The sequence below is a fragment of the Schistocerca nitens genome, chromosome 11 (genome assembly GCF_023898315.1).
Source record: "Schistocerca nitens isolate TAMUIC-IGC-003100 chromosome 11, iqSchNite1.1, whole genome shotgun sequence".
In the NCBI taxonomy this organism is placed as follows: Eukaryota; Metazoa; Arthropoda; class Insecta; order Orthoptera; family Acrididae; genus Schistocerca; species Schistocerca nitens.
Window position 1 is genome coordinate 157,948,277 of NC_064624.1, and position 21,491 is coordinate 157,969,767.

Below are 21,491 nucleotides of genomic sequence, written 5' to 3' on the forward strand. Positions count from 1 at the left end.
CAGTTTACTGATGCCAGTGAAAAAGATTATAAATGTTTCACAGTGCTCAGCTAGTTTTTACTTTAGAAAAAGGTGGGTCAAAGACTTTGCATCAAATTTTGCTTGGAAAATGGAAAAAAGTGCACTACCTCATTCGAAATGTTCACTGCGGATTTTAGCTAATCTACTATGAGTAAGACAAGAATTTATGAGCAGCATAAAAGTTTTCAAGAGGGTGGAGAAGACATTGAACACGACAACTGCCCTGGATGCTCTAGCACATCAAATACTGACATCAGCGAGGAAGAATGAAAGAAAGAGGTAATCAGAGAGGTTGCTGATGTAGGTATAATACACTCTCGGACTTTTTGCCACCTCAGTTCGGGGTAAAACCTCAAGCTTTCGACGATTACCTCCACTGTCTTCATCGGGAGCAACTGATTATATCGGAATATTCTTTGGCTCACGCAAAAGCAATTTTTTTCGAACATTTTGGGCAGAAACGCGTAGCACCAAAGTTTGTTCCGAAACTGTTGAATTTCGATCAAAACTGACATCTGGCAGACATTGTTCAGGAATTGCTGAATAAGTCGACAACGAACCAGAACTTCTAAAGAAAGTTGTAACATGTTACGAAACATTGGTGTACGGGACCACACCAATGCCCAGTTCTCCCAATGGAAAATGGCTAAACAGCCAAGAACGAAAAAAATTCGAGATGTCCAATAACATGTGAAGGTTCTTCTCACTGTTTTCTCCAATGAGAATGGGATAGAGCATCATTAGTTCCTGCCTTCTGGTCATACGGTCAATAAGGAATACTACCTAAAAGTTATGCATCGTTTGCGTGTAGCAATCCGGGGAAACCAACCAGAATTGTGGCCACTCGTGAAAATTGCATCATTATATAATGCTCCCACTCACACTTCAATGCTGATTCATGAGTTTTTTGGCAAAAAACAAAACCATTATGTTGCCTCAGCCATTGAACTCTTCGGACTTGACCCCATGCGGCTTCCTTCTATTCCCAAGGCTGAAGGGAACCGTGATAGGACGTCATGTTGCCACCACCGATGAAATAAAAAACAGAATCGCTGAAGGAGCTGAACACCATAAAGAAAAGTTTTTCCAAGATTGTGAAATATGCTGCCACAAGTGTATTATATCTGAGGGAGATACTTTGAAGGGGACAAAGGGGAATTTGATGTTGATGAAGAAATAAAGATTCTTAAAGAACCACAGAGTACCCCAAACAGGCAGGTGTTAAGCCTTGCTTCAGACACCTTAACCATGGACAAAAAATTCGCCACATCCATATGTCTAGTAGAGTGCAACACAATGACGTATGTTCCTTGAAAGTGTTTCATGAGACTGAGGCTACCATTCTCATGTGGTTTACCCATCAACCCACATTAAATGTCACAAGAACATCGTGTGGTACAGTTCCTAACCGAGTAACAGAGATTCAGAAAAGAAACAATCATCCATGTGTTACACAGAGTAGTATTTTTCAGGCCTGTTCTTCAGAGCTTCACCAAAGTTTCCCAAGAGGCTGTGTCATTTAAGGCTGTCATCAGAGCAGGCTTAACGGTGGAGTATCAGATGCATACACTGATGGTAAACTTAAACCGAGTGATCTGAACCACATGTGCCCAATACGACCAGATAAAGTTTTTTTTACTAATAATGAGATCTTTCCAAATAACACAGTCACTTGAAATAAATGGTGTTTTTTCTTCTTTTCCTTCTTACATCAGATGCTGCCAACATTGGATCAAGCAACACAGTTACTTAGAGAAGCTGTACTTTCCAATTACGTTCCTTTTTCGACCTTCCCAGTAGTCTCTCTCTCTCTCTATGCTACCGTTTTTGTTCTACTCTTTTCCTGGAAAATCATTCTTTTTGTTTCGCTTCTGAAATTCTCTCAGTTTTGAATTTCCTCTTGACCCATGTTCATCTGTCTTAAGCTTTTTTGGGTACATTTAATCCAATTAGTTTTGTTCTCTTTGTTGTTGAAATATTGGAAATTCTGGTAATAACATGATTATTAGAAAGATGCACCAAATAGCCACTTATAAATACTAATCCTTATTCACGACAGACTGCCTCGGTATTTACTGCCAGTGTCAACTAAGTCTAGATTGATGTGACATCTGTATTACGCCGCTGGCAAACTGCCTTATAACTGACACTGTTTTGATACGATGGTAAACGACGTAAATATACTGAAAATAAAAATTCAGTTATGGTGTGAAAGTAGATTGACAGTTCCACTCTTTTGACGCTATATGCTTACATAAAAAAAAGCAAAATAAAAATAAATAAATAAATACTGAAAGTTCTTTTAGTTAATCAGCGATCCTGGATCCTTTTCACATGTTCAAAGAAATCGGTCCTCCTTCTCCAGATTGTGTCTGAGAATTTGGGAAACTTTTTCGAGTTCTTTGTTGCTCCTCCATTTCCTTATGGGTGGCAATGCACTTATGGCTTTATACTTATTTTATTGTGTACAATTTTGGCTTTAATGGGGACTGATCTTTTTTATGGCCAACGTCTTTGGAGAATGTTGATAAGCCACCTTCATCTTCTGGGAAGTCGCACTGTTTGTTGCTTTGGTCAGTCAATTGGTTTAAATGAATTATTTGTGGTGTTCAAAGGTTAGAAATTTGTTAATTTTCCGAAATAAGTTTTCAATTATTCGGGGGCACCTACAATATTTGCAGTGCATTATATTCTGGATGCCAAGATTTTCAAGCCTACTTTTCCCAAGGAGCTTTATTTGAGTGATACCCCATTCTATGCCTTCGTTGCAAAGGCAAGGCACTCGATACCGTCTTTTTTCTTATTCCTAGTTTTATTCGATGATTTGTTACAGCATTTTGCAATGCACTTTCCCCTTCTGTAATGGTTTTCTCCAAAACAAAGAGTACACCAGAGAGTAAACGCCCTTTCCAGACTCCGCTTCTGATTTCAAGTAGTTCTGATGTTTTGCCTTCCAACAAACCTCAGTTTTCCCTTTGTTGCTTTCGCTCATTGACAGTATGTGCAAGTTTTATTCTTGAGCTACCCATCAGTTTGGTGTTCACATTCATACAAGAGAATCATTTAAAATCTTGATCATGTAGATATATCCTTTAATCTTCAGAGGAGTGTTTCAAACTGGAAAGTATTTGTGTCTTTATGGAATCTGTAATCAGGACAAATATGAAATGATACCACGGCATTGGAAGCAATATTTTACAAAGCATATGCATTCATGAGTAATTCAAAACTGATGAATAGAATGTTTATATTGAGATGCCAAAATAACAGTGTAATAGCTACTTAGTTTTAAAATGATGATACTTAAAGATTTTAAAAGAAGTATGCACTTAAAGGAAGGATCTATACCATGTAAGGATAAATGAGTTAAGAGACTGTTGGATCTACAATGACATATCTTAAAGAGCAGACACCACATGCAATCCGCAGCTGTGATACATTTTATGTATACTGAAAGTGGGGGGGAGGGGGGGAGGGGGGGGAGAAAGGAATGGAAAGGGCAGGGAAGAAACTGACGATGTGAACTGCATCCAGACTTTATGCGGAGTTGCTGCCGACCAGCAAAAAATGTGTGCCCGACCAGGACTTGCACCCGAGATCTCCTGCTTACTTGGCAGTCCTGTTAACCGCTGTGCCATCTGGATACAGTGCTCAGTGGAGATGCACGGACTCCTGGCCGTGATGGGGAACGGGTCTAGAATCTTCAGTGTGGATTTTACCTGTTTATTTATTTATTTCATTGCAGAATTAAAGACCTATTACCTGATGTAAAACATGTTGTACGTCTTACAGTTTTCGTCAGTCATTCTTTTCTTTTTCTTTTTAAAAATAACAGTAATTTAAAGGTGAAATGTAAATAAAATTTTGTTTTTTTAAGGAGAATGTAAAAAAATTATGGGATAGAGGAGAGATTTGTTATTGGCATCACTGACTGTGACTGGCGGTGAATACCTCAGAATGGTTTCTTCGAGCTGTTGATCCTCCATTGTATCGAAAAAAATTGTGCACAGGCATTCTTCAATTTCATTTAGATCAATTGGACCATGAGAACCTAAAATGCGGAAATTTCATCTTCAAGACTCAGACCCCTAGACATGAAGAACTGGAGCAAAATGTGTGAGAAAAGTAGATAAGTAAAAAGTTTATTGCAAATCTTACTCCTCTCGAATCTTATGAAAAGATTTAACCATAAAGACAGTTGCAGCAACAAAGGAGGGACGGGTAGATTACACTGTGTGTCAATAGACTGTGCTCTTCAAGGTAATTCATGTTCTAATACAATACATGTTCAAAATTTGAAATTAATGATATGGACCTATAACTTAGTGGATTATTGCTTTTTTTTTAAATATTGGTGTGACCTGTGCTACTTTGCAATTTTTCCATACAGATTTTTCATTGAGCGAGCGGCTGTATATGATTGTTAAGTATGGAACAATTCTGCAAGGCATTTGAGACACCTGAAAAATGTGTGGTTGCTGAAGAGAGGCAGCAGCCCTTTCAGTAGTTGGTGGGGGGGGGGGGGAAGGGGGGGCAGCAGTCTGGACGACTGACTGATCTGGCTTGTATCACCAACCGAAATGGCCTGGTTGTGCTGGTACTGCGAACAGCTGAAACCAAGGGGAGATTACAGCTGTAATTCTTCCCAACTCTACTCTATGGTGAAATGATGGTTGGATCCTCTAGGGTGAAATATTCTGGAGATAAAATAGTCCCCCGTTCAGATATCTAGGCGAGGACTACCCAGGAGGACGTCGTCATCACGAAAAACAGAACTGGCATTCAAGGTATCGGAGCATGGAATGTTCAGACTCTTAGTCGGGCAAGTTGGTTAGAAAATTTAATCGAGATATTAAAGTCAGACATGGTGAAAATTACTGGAGTTTGGTGGCTGGTCAGGAGAATTCAGGGTTATCGATACATAATCAAACAGGAGTAAGGCAGAAATAGTTTTAATAATGAATACGAAAACAGAAATGCGGGTAAGCTACTATGAACAGCATAGTGAATGCATTACTGCAGCCAAGAGAGACACAAAGCCCTTATTTTCCACAGTAGTAAAAGTTTATACGCCAACGATCTCCGCAGATGAAGAAGAGATTGAAGAAATGTATGATGAGGTAAAACAAATTTTTCAGATAGTTAAGTGAGACGAAAATTTCTGATTGGGGACTACGATTCAATAGTAGGAAACAGAAGAGTTGGAAAAATTGTTGGTGAATATGCACTGGGGGAAAGGAATGAAAGAGGAAGCCCCTGGTAGATTTTGCACAGAGCACAATGTAATCGTCGCTAAGATGTGATTTAAGAATCGTGAAAGAAGGTAGTATACGTGAGAGAGACACCTGGATACACTGGAAGGTTTCAGATTCATTATATACTGGTGAGACAGAGATTTTGGAACCCGATTTCAAATTATGAGACATTTCCAGGGGCCAGATGTGGACTCTGACCACAATGTACTGGTCATCAACTAGATTAAAACAGAAGAAATTGCAAAAACGGTGGGAAATCAATGAGATGGGACCTGGATAAGTTGAAAGAACCAAAGGTTGTTGTGAGTTTCAGAGGGAGCATTGGGAAATGACTGACCACAATAAGGGAAAGGAATACAGTAGAAAAATGACTGGGTAGCTTTCAGAGATGAAATAGTCAAGGTAGCAGAGTACCAAATAGATAAAGAAACAAACCCCAGTATAAATCCTTGGATAAAACAGGAGACAGTGATTTTAATAATAAAGGAAAAAATATAAAAATGCAGCACATCAAGCAGGCGAAAGGGAGTACAAACGTCTAAAAAGATGCGTTTGAAAGGAAGTGCAAAATGGCTAAGCAGGAATGGCTACAGGAAAACCGTAAAGATGTAGAAGCATATATGACTAGCAGAAAGACAGATGCCACGTACAGCAAAATTAAAGAGGTCTTTGGAGAAAAGAGAAACAGCTATATGAATATCAAAAGCTCGAATGGAAAAGCTATCATAAGCAAAGAAGGGAAAGCTGAAAGGTGGAAGCAGTATATAGAGTGTCTGTACAAGGAAGATGAACTTGCAGCCATTATTACAGAAATGAACGAGGATGTAGATGAAGATGAGATGGGAGACATGATACTGCGAGAAGAACTTGACAGAGCACCGAGAGACCTAGGACACAGGGGTAGACAACATTCTGTTAGAAACACTGGTAGCCTCGGGAGAGCCAGCCATGACAAAACTGTTCCATCTATCGTGCAAGATGTATGAGATATGCAAAATATCCTGAGAATTCAAGCAGAGTGTAGTAATTCCACTCCCAAAGAAATCAGGTGTTGACAGGTGTGCATACTATCAGACTATCAGTTTAATAAGTCTTCGTTACAAAATGCTAACACGAATTCTTTGCAGAAGAATGAAAAAACTGAGTAATGCTAACCTTGGAGAAGATCACTTTGGAGTCCAGAGAAATGTGGGCACATGCGAGGTAATAATGACCTTATAACTTATATTAGAAGGTGGGTTGTGGAATGCCAAACCTACGTTTATATTATTTGTGGACTGGCCTTTGATTATGTTGAGTGGAATATTCTCTTTGAAAATCTGAAGGTAGCAGGGGTGAAGTACAGGGAGTGAATGGCTATTTACAATTTGTACAGAAACCAGATGGCCGTCATAAGAGTGGAGAGGCACGAAAGGGAAGCAGCGATTGAGAAGGGAGTGAGACAGGGTTGTAGCTTATAGTGTCATTCAATCTGCACATAGAGCAAGCAGTTAGGGAAACCAAAGAAAAATTTGGAGTTCAGGGAGAAGAAGTGAAAACTTTGAGGTTTGCCGATGACATTGTAACTTGGTCAAAGGCAGTGAATGACATGTAAGAGCAGTTGAACTGAATGGGCAGTGTCTTGAAAGATGGGTATAAGATGAATATCAACAAAAGGAAAATGAGGATGATGGAATGTTGCTAAATTAAGTCAGGTGTTGCTGAGGGAGTCAGATTAGGAAACGAGACACTTGAAGTGAGCTTTGCTATTTGGGCAGAAAAATAGTTGATGATGGCCAAAATAACAGAGGATATAAAGCGTAGGTTGGCGGTACGGAAGATATAACCTGTAGGCTGCCAATGACGAGAAAAGTGTGATGAAAAGAAATTTGGTAATGTCGAATATATATTTTAGTGCTGGGAAGTCTTTTCTGAAAGTATTTGTATGGAGCGTAGCCACATATGGAACTGAAACATGGATGATAAACACAGTCTTAGCTACAAGTATTTTTATTTATTATTGGACAAGCTTATATTTATTTGTCCCTATCATCATCTGTTGAACTTATTTCTGATTCATAGTTACGATTAAATCACTTCCAAGTGATTCATTATTAATATAATAAACTTCTTTCACCTAATCGACACAATTTTTGCACTCTTCATGAGGAACAGTTCCACAATCTTCATCAGAATAGGTATTTCTTCCACTACTTTGCAGTGCATGAAATTCAGCACGCGCCTGATTTAGAAGCATTATTCATCTCCCACTTTGGAAGACACTGTCACGAGCAGAGAAAGCGATGAGGGTGGCAGCGAGTGGAAGTGGTCCGAGTTACGTAGACCAACGCTTAACGCCACTTCTGACAAACAGCACTCGCCCAAGCCCAGAACCTACTTCTGTCTGTCCGCCACAAAATTTTGTTCACACTGTACGTGCGAGCCCACATGTGCTACTTTATAGAAGAGCCACACTGAAGATGCCAAAGAGCCATGTGTGGTTCACGAGCCACAGTTTGCCGACCACTGATGTAGACTAAGAAATAGAATTATTTAAGAAAAAAATACCTATAATTTTTTTGAATACACCTCTGAATTCTTGTTTGTTAATACCTTGCCATTGGGGCCCGAACATCTCGGACTGTGACAGGAATCCAGATGGGTGTAATGGTCCAAAAGGACAGAGCGCAGTGGTGTGTGAGTTTGGCTCTAGCTATTACGATCGCTGTCAGGAGCAACGCACGTGTTTGCAAATGCATCTGCCACGGCTCACCTTCTCGTAGAACTTGTCGAGCTCCGTGTCGTCCAGCAGCTCCTCAGGGTACGCGACGTGGGCGGCCACGGACTCAGCTTTCTCGAGCGCCTTCTTCCTGCACATCAGATCACGCCACACCACATCGCACACTGCTGGGATCTGCTAAGGTCTTTGTGGGGGTGCTTCCATCAGCAATGAACGGGTAAAACATTTCAGAATGAGAGTGAGAAGATGGATCTAAAATCTAAACGCCTTCATCCAAACACATGCTCAGCAATCCAGCATTCAGCGCACAGCAGAGGGTACCTTGTACTATGCTATTTATTTATTTTTTCTATTTCACTACCGAACACAGCAAGGAAGAAACGACTGTCTACACAATTCCGTACAAGCCTCAATTTCTCTTATGTCGTCTTCGCGGTTCTGACACCAGAAGTATGTCGGCTGCAGGAGGAGCGTTCTGGAGTCTGTCGAAAGTGAGCCTTGTCTAAAGTTTCTCAACAGACGCAAATGATTTAATGAGATTAGCTGCGAGTGGGCACTGATTTAAACCAATGGGAATAGTTGAAAATTTGTGCTGGTCAGGATTAGAAAAAATGGTTCAAAGGGCTCTGAGCACTATGGGACTTAACATCTATGGTCATCAGTCCCCTAGAACTTAGAACTACTTAAACCTAACTAACCTAAGGACAGCACACAACACCCAGCCATCACGAGGCAGAGAAAATCCCTGACCCCGCCGGGAATCGAACCCGGGAACCCGGGCGTGGGAAGCGAGAACGCTACCGCACGACCACGAGATGCGGGCTCAGGATTAGAACCCGGGTCACCCGCTTACCAGACAGGCGGACTGACCGCTGCGCCATCTGGATACAGTGGTCGCCACACATGCAGGGACTACCCTAGCACACCTCCCATCAGACCCAAGTTCTCAACTTGTCCACGCATTACAGATGTAGTCCACCTTGCCCATTATCCTCATTACTCGCGCCATCTCGCCCAATCACGTTTGAACCCGGTATGCACCTGCACTGAAGGGATTACTGGCTGTCTCGCCTTAACTATATAGGGTGTTACAAAAAGGTACAGCCAAACTTTCAGGAAACATTACTCACACACAAATAAAGAAAAGATGTTAGGTGGACATCTGTCCGAAAATGCTTAAATTCCGTGTTAGAGCTCATTTTAGTTTCGTCCACCTACGCTCAATGGAGCACGTTATCATGATTTCATACGGGATACTCTACCTGTGCTGCTAGAACATGTGCCTTTACAAGTACGACACAACATGTGGTTCGTGCACGATGGAGCTCCTGCACATTTCAGTCGAAGTGTTCGTATGCTTCTCAACAACAGATTCGATGACCGACGGATCGGTAGAGGCGGACCAATTCCGTGGCCTCCACGCTCTCCTGACCTCAACCCTCTCGACTTTCATTTATGTGGGCATTTGAAAGCTCTTGTCTACGCAACCCCGGTACCAAATGTAGAGACTCTTCGTGCTCGTATTGTGGACGGCTGTGATACAACACGCCATTCTCCAGGGCTGCATCAGCGCATCAGGGATTCCGTGCGACGGAGGGTGGATGCACGTATCCTCGCTAACGGAGGACATTTTGAAGATTTCCTGTAAAAAAGTGTTTGAAGTCACGCTGGTACGTTCTGTTGCTTTGTGTTTCCATTCAAGATTAATTTGATTTGAAGAGAAGTAATAAAATGAGCTCTAACATGGAAAGTAAGCGTTTCCGGACACATGTCCACATAACATATTTTCTTTCTTTGTGTGTGAGGAATGTTTCCTGAAAGTTTGGCCGTACCTTTTTGTAACACCCTGTGAATGTGGTGTGACTCTTCAGGTTTTGGCAGTGCAAAGACTGTTCCATTGAGCTTCGGGTGTGCAGCCGCAAGAATTGTCCTTCTTCTTCTAATATTTCGGCTGTATAACGTTCAGCCATCTTCAGAGTGAGCCGCAAGAATGCCGCTCCAGTGCTCGATTCGTGTATTTATACTCGTGTACCGCACAACTGTGCATGCGGCCACAGATGCAAATGCGCCAGAGACGTTGGTCGGCGGCAGAGATGTGCACAATGCGCGAGTTACATCTATGACTCAGCAGTCGATCTGTGTTGGCATGTCGATGTATCATTCTGAGCTGCATTGTGACGACGTCTTTTTGAGTTTATTACAGCAAGTGCTGGATTCCATGATTTATCAAGGTTGAAACGACTATAACTATTAATTAAATTCGTCGTCAACTGAATTTCAATTGCCTCCTTCACTATCGAGTCCCAAAAAGATGATGTAGCTGCCAAAATTTCGACATTGTGATACAACATACTGTGACCAGTGTCAATACAGTGCTCTGCCACTGCCGACTTGTTAGCTTGTATAAGTCGTGTGTACCTCCGGCGTTCTGTACATCTTTCTTGGACAGCACAAGTTGTTTGTCCGATGGAAGAAAGACCACATTCACATGGAATTTTGTAAACTCCAGACTTTCGGAGCAGCGAATCATCTTTGACGGAGCCCACGAGTGCAGCTGTCTTGGGTGGAGGACCAAAAATCACTTTTACTTTGTGTCTGCTGAGAATCCATCCTATTTTTGATGAGAGGCTACCCACATACGGCAGGAACGCCATCGATTTAAAGGTTTCTTCGTCTGCTTCTGTTTTCTTTGTGATCTCTTTAGGTTTCATTTTCAGTGCATTCTTTATTTTCTGTGGGGAGTATCAATTGTCTTCAAACACTCTTTGTAAGTGGGAAAGTTCATCTTACAGACGGCTTTCGTCAGAAATAATATGCGCTCTGTGGGTCAAAGTTCGGAGAACACTCACCGTCTGGGCAGGATGGTGGCAGCTATTTGCACGTAAATACAAATCCTTGTGCGTCAGCTTACGATATACTTCATGTCCCAAAGTGCCATCCTCTCTGCACTGAACCAGAACATTCAAGAATGGAAAGCATCCCTCCTTTTCAGTTTCCACTGTGAACTTTCTTAAGAAGTCTTGCACGTTATCTTCACCATGGGTACAAACTACAAAGGTATCATCAACGTACCTCCAGAATACCGCGAGTTTCAAGTCAGCAGATTCAAGCGCCTTCTCCTCGAAGTCCTCCATAAATATACAGGGTGAGTCACCTAACGTTACCGCTGGATATATTTCGTAAACCACATCAAATACTGACGAACCGATTCCACAGACCGAACGTGAGCAGAGGGGCTAGTGTAATTGTTTAATACAAACCATACAAAAATGCACGGAAGTATGTTGTTTAACACAAACCTACGTTTTTTTAAATGGAACCACGTTAGTTTTGTTAGCACATCTGAACATATAAACAAATATGTAATCAGTGCCGTTTGTTGCATTGTAAAATGTTAATTACATCCGGAGATATTGTAACCTAAAGTTGACGCTTGAAACCTCGGACGTTCAGTTGCGTATTGTAACAAACACGGGCCACGGTCGGCGAGCAGCATCTGCAGGGACATGTTTACGATGACGACCGTGTTTACGAGTGTGGCTGTAGTGCACTGTTGTGGTTTGGTCTAGCTGTCGCAGTGTCCGCATGTAGCGCTTGCTACTATTGTTATTCTGCATTCGTCTCCGCACGCAGACCAACAGTAGTACACCGTCTTACCAGACGTCTGTGATAGTGTAGTGTTGTAGGAACTGTGACCATGGTGTATTCGAACTCTGAAAAGGCGGAGATGATACTCATCTATGGCGAGTGTCGACGAAATGCAGCTGAAGCCTGCAGGGTGTATGCAGAACGGTACCCGGACAGAGAGCATCCAACGTGCCGCACATTCCAAACATCTACCGCCAACTGTATGCAACAGGTATGGTCGTAGCACGCAAACGGGTCCGTAACAGGCCCGTCACAGGAGAAGTGGGTGCAGTTGGTGTGTTAGCTGCTGTTGCCATGAACCCACACATGAGTACACGGGACATTGCGAGAGCCGGTGGACTGAGTCAAAGTAGTGTCATGCGCATACTGCATCGTCACCGCTTTCACCCGTTTCATGTGTCGCTACATCAGCAATTACATGGTGATGACTTTAATCATCGAGGGCAACTCTGTCAATGGGCATTAACAGAGAATGCGTTGCAGTTCTACCTGTTTACCGATGAAGCGGGTTTCACAAACCATGGGGCAGTGAATCTGCGGAACATGCATTACTGGTCCGTGGACAATCCTCGCTGGCTCAGACAGGTAGAGCGACAGCGACCGTGGACTGTAAATGTATGGTGCGGAATCATTGGCGAGCACCTCATTGGTCCTCACTTCATTGCAGGGGCCCAAACAGCTGCAACATACATCGCGTTTCTACAGAATGATCTGCCAACGTTGCTCGAAAATGTCCCACTGGAAACGCGTCGACGTATGTGGTATCAGCATGATGGTGCACCAGCACATTCCGCAATTAACACTAGGCTGACCCTTGACAGGATGTTCGACGGGCGTTTCATAGGACGTGGAGGACTCATTAATTGGCCAGCCCGTTCTCCTGATCTTACACCTCTGGACTTCTTTCTGTGGGGTACGTTAAAGGAGAATGTGTACCGTGATGTGCCTACAACCCCAGAGGATATGAAACAACGTATTGTGGCAGCCTCCGGCGACATTACACCAGGTGTACTGCAGCGTGTACGACATTCATTACGCCAGAGACTGCAATTGTGTGTAGCAAATGATGGCCACCACATTGAACATCTATTGGCCTGACATGTCGGGACACACTCTATTCCACTCCGTAATTGAAGACGGAAACCACGTGTGTACGTGTACCTCACCCCTCATGGTAATGTACATGTGCGTCACTGAAAAAGACCAATAAAAGGGTGTTAGCGTGTGGACGTAATGTGCTGTTCCAGTCTCTTCTGTAGCTAAGGTCCATCACCGTTCCCTTTGGACCCCTACGTAATTCGGTGCTCTCCCATACACACGATCTAACAGCGGAGGAGTGGTACTCAAGCGTCAACTTTAGGTTACATCTCCGGATGTAATTGACATTTTACAATGCAACAAACGGCACTGATTACGTATTTGTTTATATGTTCAGATGTGCTAACAAAGCTGACGGGGTTCCATTTAAAAAAACGTAGGTTTGTGTTAAAAAACATACTTCCGTGCATTTTTTTTATGGTTTGTATTAACCAATTACACTAGCCCCTCTCTTCACGTTCGGTCTGTGGAATCAATTCGTCAGTATTTGATGTGGTTTACGAAATATATCCAGCGGTAATGTTAGGTGACTCACCCTGTATATGTGGTGTCTAATGTTTCAGACAGGTCCAAAAGAACGGCCACTACTTATATTTTTCAATATAATTTCACGGAAAGAAAGCCTTCTTTCCTCCACAGATTTCCATTTGAGTTTCAATAGTTTTACACCCAATCCAATCTAAACTACCACTAACAAATCTAGTAACACTCCTTCGAATTACTTCCACGTCTTCCTTTAATACGTTCGGATGGGGATCCCAAGCGGTTGAGAAGTACTCCAGACAGGGTCGCATTAGTTTTCTGTATGTGGTAAAAGGAAATGAGCGTACGTCACTGTTGGCCGGGAGGCCCCCTATTCGGGGAAGTTCGGCAGCCGGTTGTGAGTCTTGTTTCATTCGACGCCACACTGGGCGGTTTACGCGCTGGTGATGAGGGTGAAATGATTGGGAGAACAACACAACAGCCAGTCCCCAAGCTGAGGGAATCTCTGACCCGGCTGGGATTCGAACCCGGGCCCACTTGCGTGGGAGGCGAGCACATTACCACCCAACTAAGCAGGCAGACTCTGTATGCGGTATTCTTCGCATGTGAATTGTATTCTTCGTAGATGAGCTACACTCTCCTAGAATTCCCTCAAAAATTCGATGATTAGTGTTTTAGGGCGCACAACGGTGAGGTTATCAGCGCCCGTCAAAAATTCGAAGTCAACCGTTTGCCTTGCGTGCAACTGACCGTAAGTACTCGTTCTTTTTCCTGCACCCTGCAAACATTATGCCTATAGTCTGATTAAAATTACTTGGTAGTTGACACTTCACGCATCGCAGCCGGTTTCCTCCAACCAGAGCATTCAACATTATGCACGAACCGTTCGCCATTGCCAGACTGTCACAACATTTACAGCACAATAGTGCAGTGCGTGTTTTATTCCGAATTACAATTCAATGCTTCATTCGACATGCACATGTGCTCGAAGGAGCAGGCACTGTGGTGAAATGCTTCAAATGGCTCTGAGCACTATGGGACTGAACTTCTGAGGTCATCAGTCCCCTAGAACTCAGAACTACTTAAACCTAACTAACCTAAGGACATCACACACATCCGTGCCCGAGGCAGGATTCGAACCTGCGACCGTAGCGGTTAGCACCGTGGTGACTACAACCATTGCGAATTAATTGAAATGTATTCGCAGTTGGGAGTATGGACAACCGTCAGCTGCATAATCGAATGACAATAATGAAAATTTGAACCGGACGGGACTCAAACCCGGATTTCCTGTTTCTCAGAAGTGGTCGCCTTAACATTAGGCCATCTGAGCACGACTCACGGCCAGTCTAAACCTTCCATACGTCAAGAAACGTGTGTCTACAGCCTGTACTCGTACATCCATTACATACCGAGTGATCAAAAAGTCAGTAAAAATTTGAAAACTTAATAAACCACGGAATAATGTAGATAGAGAGGTAAAAATTGACACATATGCTTGGAATGACATGGGGTATTACTAGAACAAAAAAAAATAAAAGTATTGCTAGATGCGTGAAAGATCTGTTGCACGCGTCGTTTGGTGATGATCGTGTGCTCAGCCGCCACTTTCGTCATGCTTGGCCTCCCAGGTCCCCAGACCTCAGTCCGTGCGATTATCGGCTTTGGGGTTACCTGAAGTCGCAAGTGTATTGTGATCGACCGACATCTCTAGGTACGCTGAAAGACAACATCCGACGCCAATGCCTCACCGTAACTCCGGACATGCTTTACAGTGCTGTTCACAACGTTATTCCTCGACTACAGGTATTGTTGAGGAATGATGGTGGACATATCGAGCATTTCCTGTAAAGAACATCATCTTTGCTTTGTCTTACTTTGCTATCCTAATTATTGCTATTCTGATCAGATGAAGCGCCATCTGTCGGACATTTTTTGAACTTTTGAATTTTTTGGTTCTAATAAAACCCCATGTCATTCCAAGCATGTGTGTCAATTTGTACCTCTCTATATACATTATTCCATGATTTATTCAGTTTTCAAATTTATACTGACTTTTTGATCACCCGGTATATTCCTGTCGCTTGCCCGGTGTCGGCAGATAGATACGATACTGCAGTGCCCGTGTTATTCCGGATTACAATGCAATGTTCCTTTGGACATATGTTCATGTCTGGGTGTGGCCCTTTTATTTTGTTTCATACCACATGATAACCAGACTAAAAATACAGACTATGATGATAATGATGTACACACATTTCATACACATCATTAACCAAACATTACTGGCGCCTTCCGCAAGACTCGATTGACCTGTAACATATACGGTATTTATGATCACAGGGATTGCCTTACTACAGGTAAGTTTCACACGACACTGAGTGACGCCAAAGTTTTGAAGGCTGCATTTCATAGTTACGACCCAGTCACCACGGGTATAAATTTAACAGCCTAAACCAGGGTGTTGGCATAGCACAGTGGTTAGCGTATTAGGGTTGCAGGTAGACAGCCACAGAATCCAACCTCATCAAATTTATTTTTGTTATTCTATGTAGCTAGTCCCGTAAGCCCAAATTGAGGAGCGAACCTCCGTGGTCATACAATGTGTCAGTACATTAAATTACAATAGCAACATAATAACTGATGAAACAAAATGTTTATAAATTGTAAAAAGACGACAAGCTATAAGTTTATATAAACACTATTAACAATGTAACACAGGGATTAACACAATGCAGTGAATTTTTTTTTTAATTTCTAGATATAAAGACTTTGATTATTATTGTTATTGAATTAGTTCATTTAAATGCAATTTTTTTAAGATTTCTAATAATTTACCGCATCATTTCCACCATTGTATTGACTCTTTTATTTGCTCTTATTTTTCTTCCTATTATTTTTTTTTTCGTTTGTAACCGGCCTGTGTCTCCTACAATCTGCAACCAAGCGCCAACCAGGACTGGTAGCGTGGCAGCTCGTGTAGCCACTGTGAAGACAGTTTAGGTAACCAATGACAGCGAGAAATTACAGTCTGCTTTTAGCGCTGAAACTGAATTTTTTCCATCTTCAGTTTGCTCGCAGAGGTCAGCTTTAATCACCGTGAACGAAGCGATCGAGATTTTAATTCTGCCGCTGGTTGTTGACAGCTGTTTTCACAGATACATAGCATGTTGTGGATAGGTTAGGACACGAGTTTCAGTTCAGGGCTACAAAGCCCATCATCTGCCGCATCTCAGTCATCGGTCACTTAAAATTAGCTGTTGACACAGCAACTCTCATTTCTGTCGTAACCTTGCAGCGGCTGCTTCTAGCATTGCTCTGCATTGCGCATTAACAGCATCTACAAAATGCCCCACCCCATCTGTGTGTCACCTATAATAACCGAGCGGTAGCCGACAGCCGATGTGGCAACAATGTTATGGCAAGTGGCAGACGTCAGCTATCAAGTAATTGTAATTGGAATATAGATACTTAAAACACCACACCACTAATAATGTATCCGACCATTACATGATTGTCTTTCCCAACCCCTGCATCAACTTACGTTTCTCCACAGTTATAGCAAACTGTCATTCATTAGACCAAATAGGAAGTTATTCACTGATTGCTTTGGAATTTTGACACAAAGTTGCATTCTAATATGGGCATGTTTTTAGGTATGTAATTTTTAATATATGTATACTTTTTAGTGTGTGTGTGTGTGTGTGTGTGTGTGTAGTTTCAGGTAACCAATGATAGGTATAGGGAGAAATTACAGTTTCCTTTCAGTGCTCAAACTGAATTTATTGCTAGCAATGTTTCACTATTGTATCTTTCTTACGTATATATTTATATATTAAAAAGTATGGGTGTAAATGTTTATTACAATAATGAGTAAAAACTCAATGTATATTACACACATATATATTCAGTGTTTGTGTGCAATATACAAGGTACAAGGGGAAAACATTGTTATCAAAAATCTCAAAATGTACCTTACTGATTTACTTCCAGTTTTTACTCATTACTGTAATAAATGTTTGGATACATACTTTTTAATGTATAATTATACATATTAGGGGTTCCCAACAAAATTTTCTCGAGGACCCCGTCATCGAGCATGATTGGTACCTCGTCATATCACAGTATCAATTACCTAAAAAAGCTAAATTCTTTTTATACGTTTTCTATTTTTGGTACTTAGAAAAAAAAAATTGACATATTCATAATCTGAAAAATATTGAGCTTAAAACTTTTCCAGTTTAGCCATCATTGTTATTGTTAAATTTTTGATTATTGCTCAAAATCTTTGTCCGCAAATCTGGGTGTTTAGTATAACAAACTCCTTACAAAAAATAGAGTGTGCTAGTGTCAGTTGGCTCTAGGAAGACACTACACACAGAAGTTAGCGTTCGCTAAAGCTCTGCTCATGCAGGAAGTGACCGAAACAAAAAAAATCTGTTATCATACGAAATATATTTAATAAATGAAAAGCACCAGTTTGCTTTTGTTCTGCAATATTGTAGAACAAAAGCAAACTGAGGCTTTTCATTTATTATAATGTAGTTCTACCAAGAACCGACGGAAGATTCTGTTAATGTGAAAATATATTTAATATATTTTTTATTCTAATAGCACCTTGCGGACCCCTCTGGGATAGCTTGCAGACCCCTGGGGGTCTGCGGACCACTTGTTGGGAACCACTGATATATATAATAGATAGAATAGTGAAATATTGCTAGCAAACAGGCAAGTTGTGTTTAGGCTTAAGATGATTTCGTGAACATTATTGCTTTATGTTTAGAATAGTACTACAGAAACGGGAAGGAGGAGATGGACGCAGAGAGAGGGGGGTGTTCATGGACAGAGTCAGGGCACAGGAGGAAGAACAGGAGGAGAAGGAGGGGAGAAGGAGGGTGAGGGGGAGGGGATGGGCAAAGAGAGGGGAGAGGAGGAGATGCAAGAGGCTGGGGAGAGAACGGGATTAGGACGTATATCTGATTCCCACTCTTTCTTTCCTTTTAAGCAGACTGAACCACAGCAAATCGTGGCCAGGTACACCTGGTAAGCTAGTTAATAATAAGACAGGTATGTACACGGCCTGAGGTGCTGCCCCAGTATGTCAGTAGCAGACTCTTCAGCAAAAAAGATGGATGACCGTATATATTCTTTGCTCTATGATCTTTGAGTCCAAAAATCTATAATCCGCTTAATATACTTTTTGTTACACATTACAATAAACAAAACACATACATTTCAGCTCTCCTTCTCCCAAATCAAAACAATTCTAATGCACACAGGTATACACTTGTAAAATCTGAAAATGAATTGACACAAAATGATTAACCTACATTAATTTTAACCATTCTGTGATAGACTAGGCTCTGTCAATTTCACTTTCATCGTCCTCCTTCAAACTTGTTTTCGAAATCATCTTCAATTGTAGCGTAATCTTATCAATATTAGCTTTTTCAAAATCACTCAAGTAGTCTATATTGTCTGTTTCTGCATAATCTGTTATATACACACAGCTGTGTGCGTATATGTCTAGGATCTCCCCCACAACCCCTACATCAAATACAATCAAATTTGCTACAGAAACAGCAGGCCTTTGGTTCGGGTTTGATCCTTTCTACCGTCCTGTGTCCAATTTTTGTATCACCCTCTTATTTGGTTTTAGGGAACCAAACGTTTGTTGACACCATCTCTGGCGAGCCGCTCGAATTTGCACATGAATTGACCTAACTGCCTAATTTTAATGTTAATGAACTCAGAAATGGTGCAGTGTATCGAAAGTTTTTCATAAAATTTATTTCTCAGCACAACGTACCGTGCAACACACTTACGAGCATCTTCAACTTTTGTAGAAGTTCAGTTCCTAGTGATGTGAAATGTGGAAAAAAACCATGTGGCAATTATAAGAAGAGGAATGCAGTGGTATTGACTGTCTAGGCATGATCACGAGCCATGTACCTTCTTCCTGGCGTAATAACTGGAACAATAGACGCTGCTCATGCATGGTTGTTTACATCTTTGGGCAGGTTTAGTGACATCTCTGAACAGTCAACGGGACTGTGTCTCTGATACAGTATCCACAGCCAATGTATATTTTCAGGAGTTCTGGGAACTGGGGCGATGCAAAACTTTTTTTGATGTGTGTGTATGGTGTCATCCTACCGCAACGGGGGTTGGACCCCGAGCTCTTACAGTGTGTAGCAGTTAACTCTGTCTTTTTGCTGTATTACATGTAACATCGGCAGTCCTTCCCCATCAGCCATCTGCTCAACTATTGTGTACTGACATGATTTGGTCGGCAAGTGATATTTGGAGGAATCACTGTGTCAAAGATATGCGGATACCGGTCATTGAATACTGGTTCCTGTTTTGACTGGAGCAGAGGTAAGAATCTTCCTGCACGTTGTTCGAGGAGCCTGAAGGTGGCATAATATATTGCTGTACCTGGTGGCTCAAAGAAAATAACAACTGAAAATATTGACGGCTGAAGAGTGTTTTGATTCGATTTTCTGTACTGAACAGCCGAGGTCCCGCCACCGTCTGTATGTGGATGGACAGAGGGTGTTGCTTTTGCTCACATCTCGCATTACCAGTTACAGACTTCAAAAAGAGTACTCAGTTCCCAAGCCTATTACTTCGTGGCGTTCAGTGTACTCTAACACAGTTTGTAGTGGTTCTGTACAGTTTCACAAAACTAATAATTTGTTTCTAATGCAATTAAAAATGTTCCTGTTCGAAAAAAAAATTGATTTCTACTAAGAAACTCCAGCTTGATTTTTACAAGAATGTGACACAATACAAAAAAAGAAAAACATCAGATTTGGAATTGTAACAAAAAATACTTTAAACATCTCTTGGCAGTTACGGAACAACTAACCAAAAGTTTCAAAATGTAGCACAGTGGTGTTAGTGCCATACACAATAACACAGACTTCACAGGCTGTGCTCTTTATCTTGCGCTCCCTCCCGTCCCCGCCACTGTAAATGTTTGTTCACAGATACGAGCGAATAGTAGCGGACAGTGCGAAAAATCTGCAAATGCTCGTTCGCTTGTATTCACTTCCACTCCCTCCGGTGTAAACCGGGCTTTAGCTGGGTATATCAGGGCCCTTCAGGGAGTAACACTTTCCATTTCTGTCAGCGTACTTATTTTCAGATGGGACACTACTCTACTAAAACTGCTTTTTACAGACTCATTGGCTGAGACGTACCTGGTTCCCTCATCCATCCAGTCCAGCTCCTGCAGGATGTGCAAGAACTCCTGGCGGATGTCGTCCACCATCTCGAGTGCCACCTTCTTGGCGTGCTTGCTGAAGTACTTTCGCACGAATATCGAGCCCACAGACAGATACAGGCTGGAACATGAGACAATTCACTCTAGCACCAACCACTCCAAATGTGACACGGCCAGCAGAAATACAAGGGAACTACTGTGGAACACCACTACGGGTGCGGTTTTTTAATACAACTGTATGTCTACAATACGGTCATATAAAAAACCCCAGAATTGTGTGTAGAAATCAAATTGCAGTTGTAGGAGTTGAGGGACATGAAAGGGAGGCAGCAGTTGAGAAGGGAGTGAGACAGTGTTGTAGCCTCTCCCTGATGTACGGCGTTATTTAGTTTGTACACTGAGCACACAATAGAGATAACCGAGATGAAATTTGGAAAGAAAATTTAAATTCAAGGAGAAGAAATAAAAATATTAAGTTTTGCCACTGGCACTGCCATTCTGTCTGAAAGAGAGGAGAAATTTGGAAATTAAAGCTCAGGGAGAAGAAATGAAAACTTTGATGTTTGCCACTGATGCAAGGATTCTGTCGGATGGCAAACTTGCAATAGTTGCTGATTGGAACGGATACAGACTGTAAGATGAATAGCAGTCAAAGAAAACAAGTATAATGGAATGTAGTCACATTAAATAGGCCAATTCTCTGGTAATTAGGCAGCAAATTAGACCTTAACAACAGCCTCGAAGACATCAGATACCAACAGCCGTAATTTTATTCCACCACCAGTTTTGGTGGTTTCCGTGGACTACTTCTAGGAAGATGTGGACCCGTCACACCTCTAACGACAGTGAAATTACAGTGAAATCCAGACCATCAGCTGCTTACAGGCATTGATGAATATCAATGGGGACAGCTGAAAACGTGTGCCCCGACCGGACCTCGAACCCAGGATCTCTTGCTTACATGGCAGACACTCTATCCAACTGAGCCATTAAGGATACAGAGGATAGTGCGACTACAGGAACTTATCTCTGGCATGCC

At 41.9% G+C, this 21,491-nt stretch overlaps 1 protein-coding gene across 1 annotated transcript in view; it reads right to left on the bottom strand.

The window, feature by feature from the left end:
* The window catches only part of LOC126213281 (neprilysin-2-like), a 408,856-nt gene that overhangs the window by 26,949 nt on the left and 360,416 nt on the right, over positions 1–21,491 (bottom strand). The window contains 2 exon segments of the mRNA XM_049940942.1: positions 8,029–8,125; positions 20,430–20,573. Of these exon segments, the coding sequence (XP_049796899.1) occupies positions 8,029–8,125; positions 20,430–20,573 (241 nt within the window).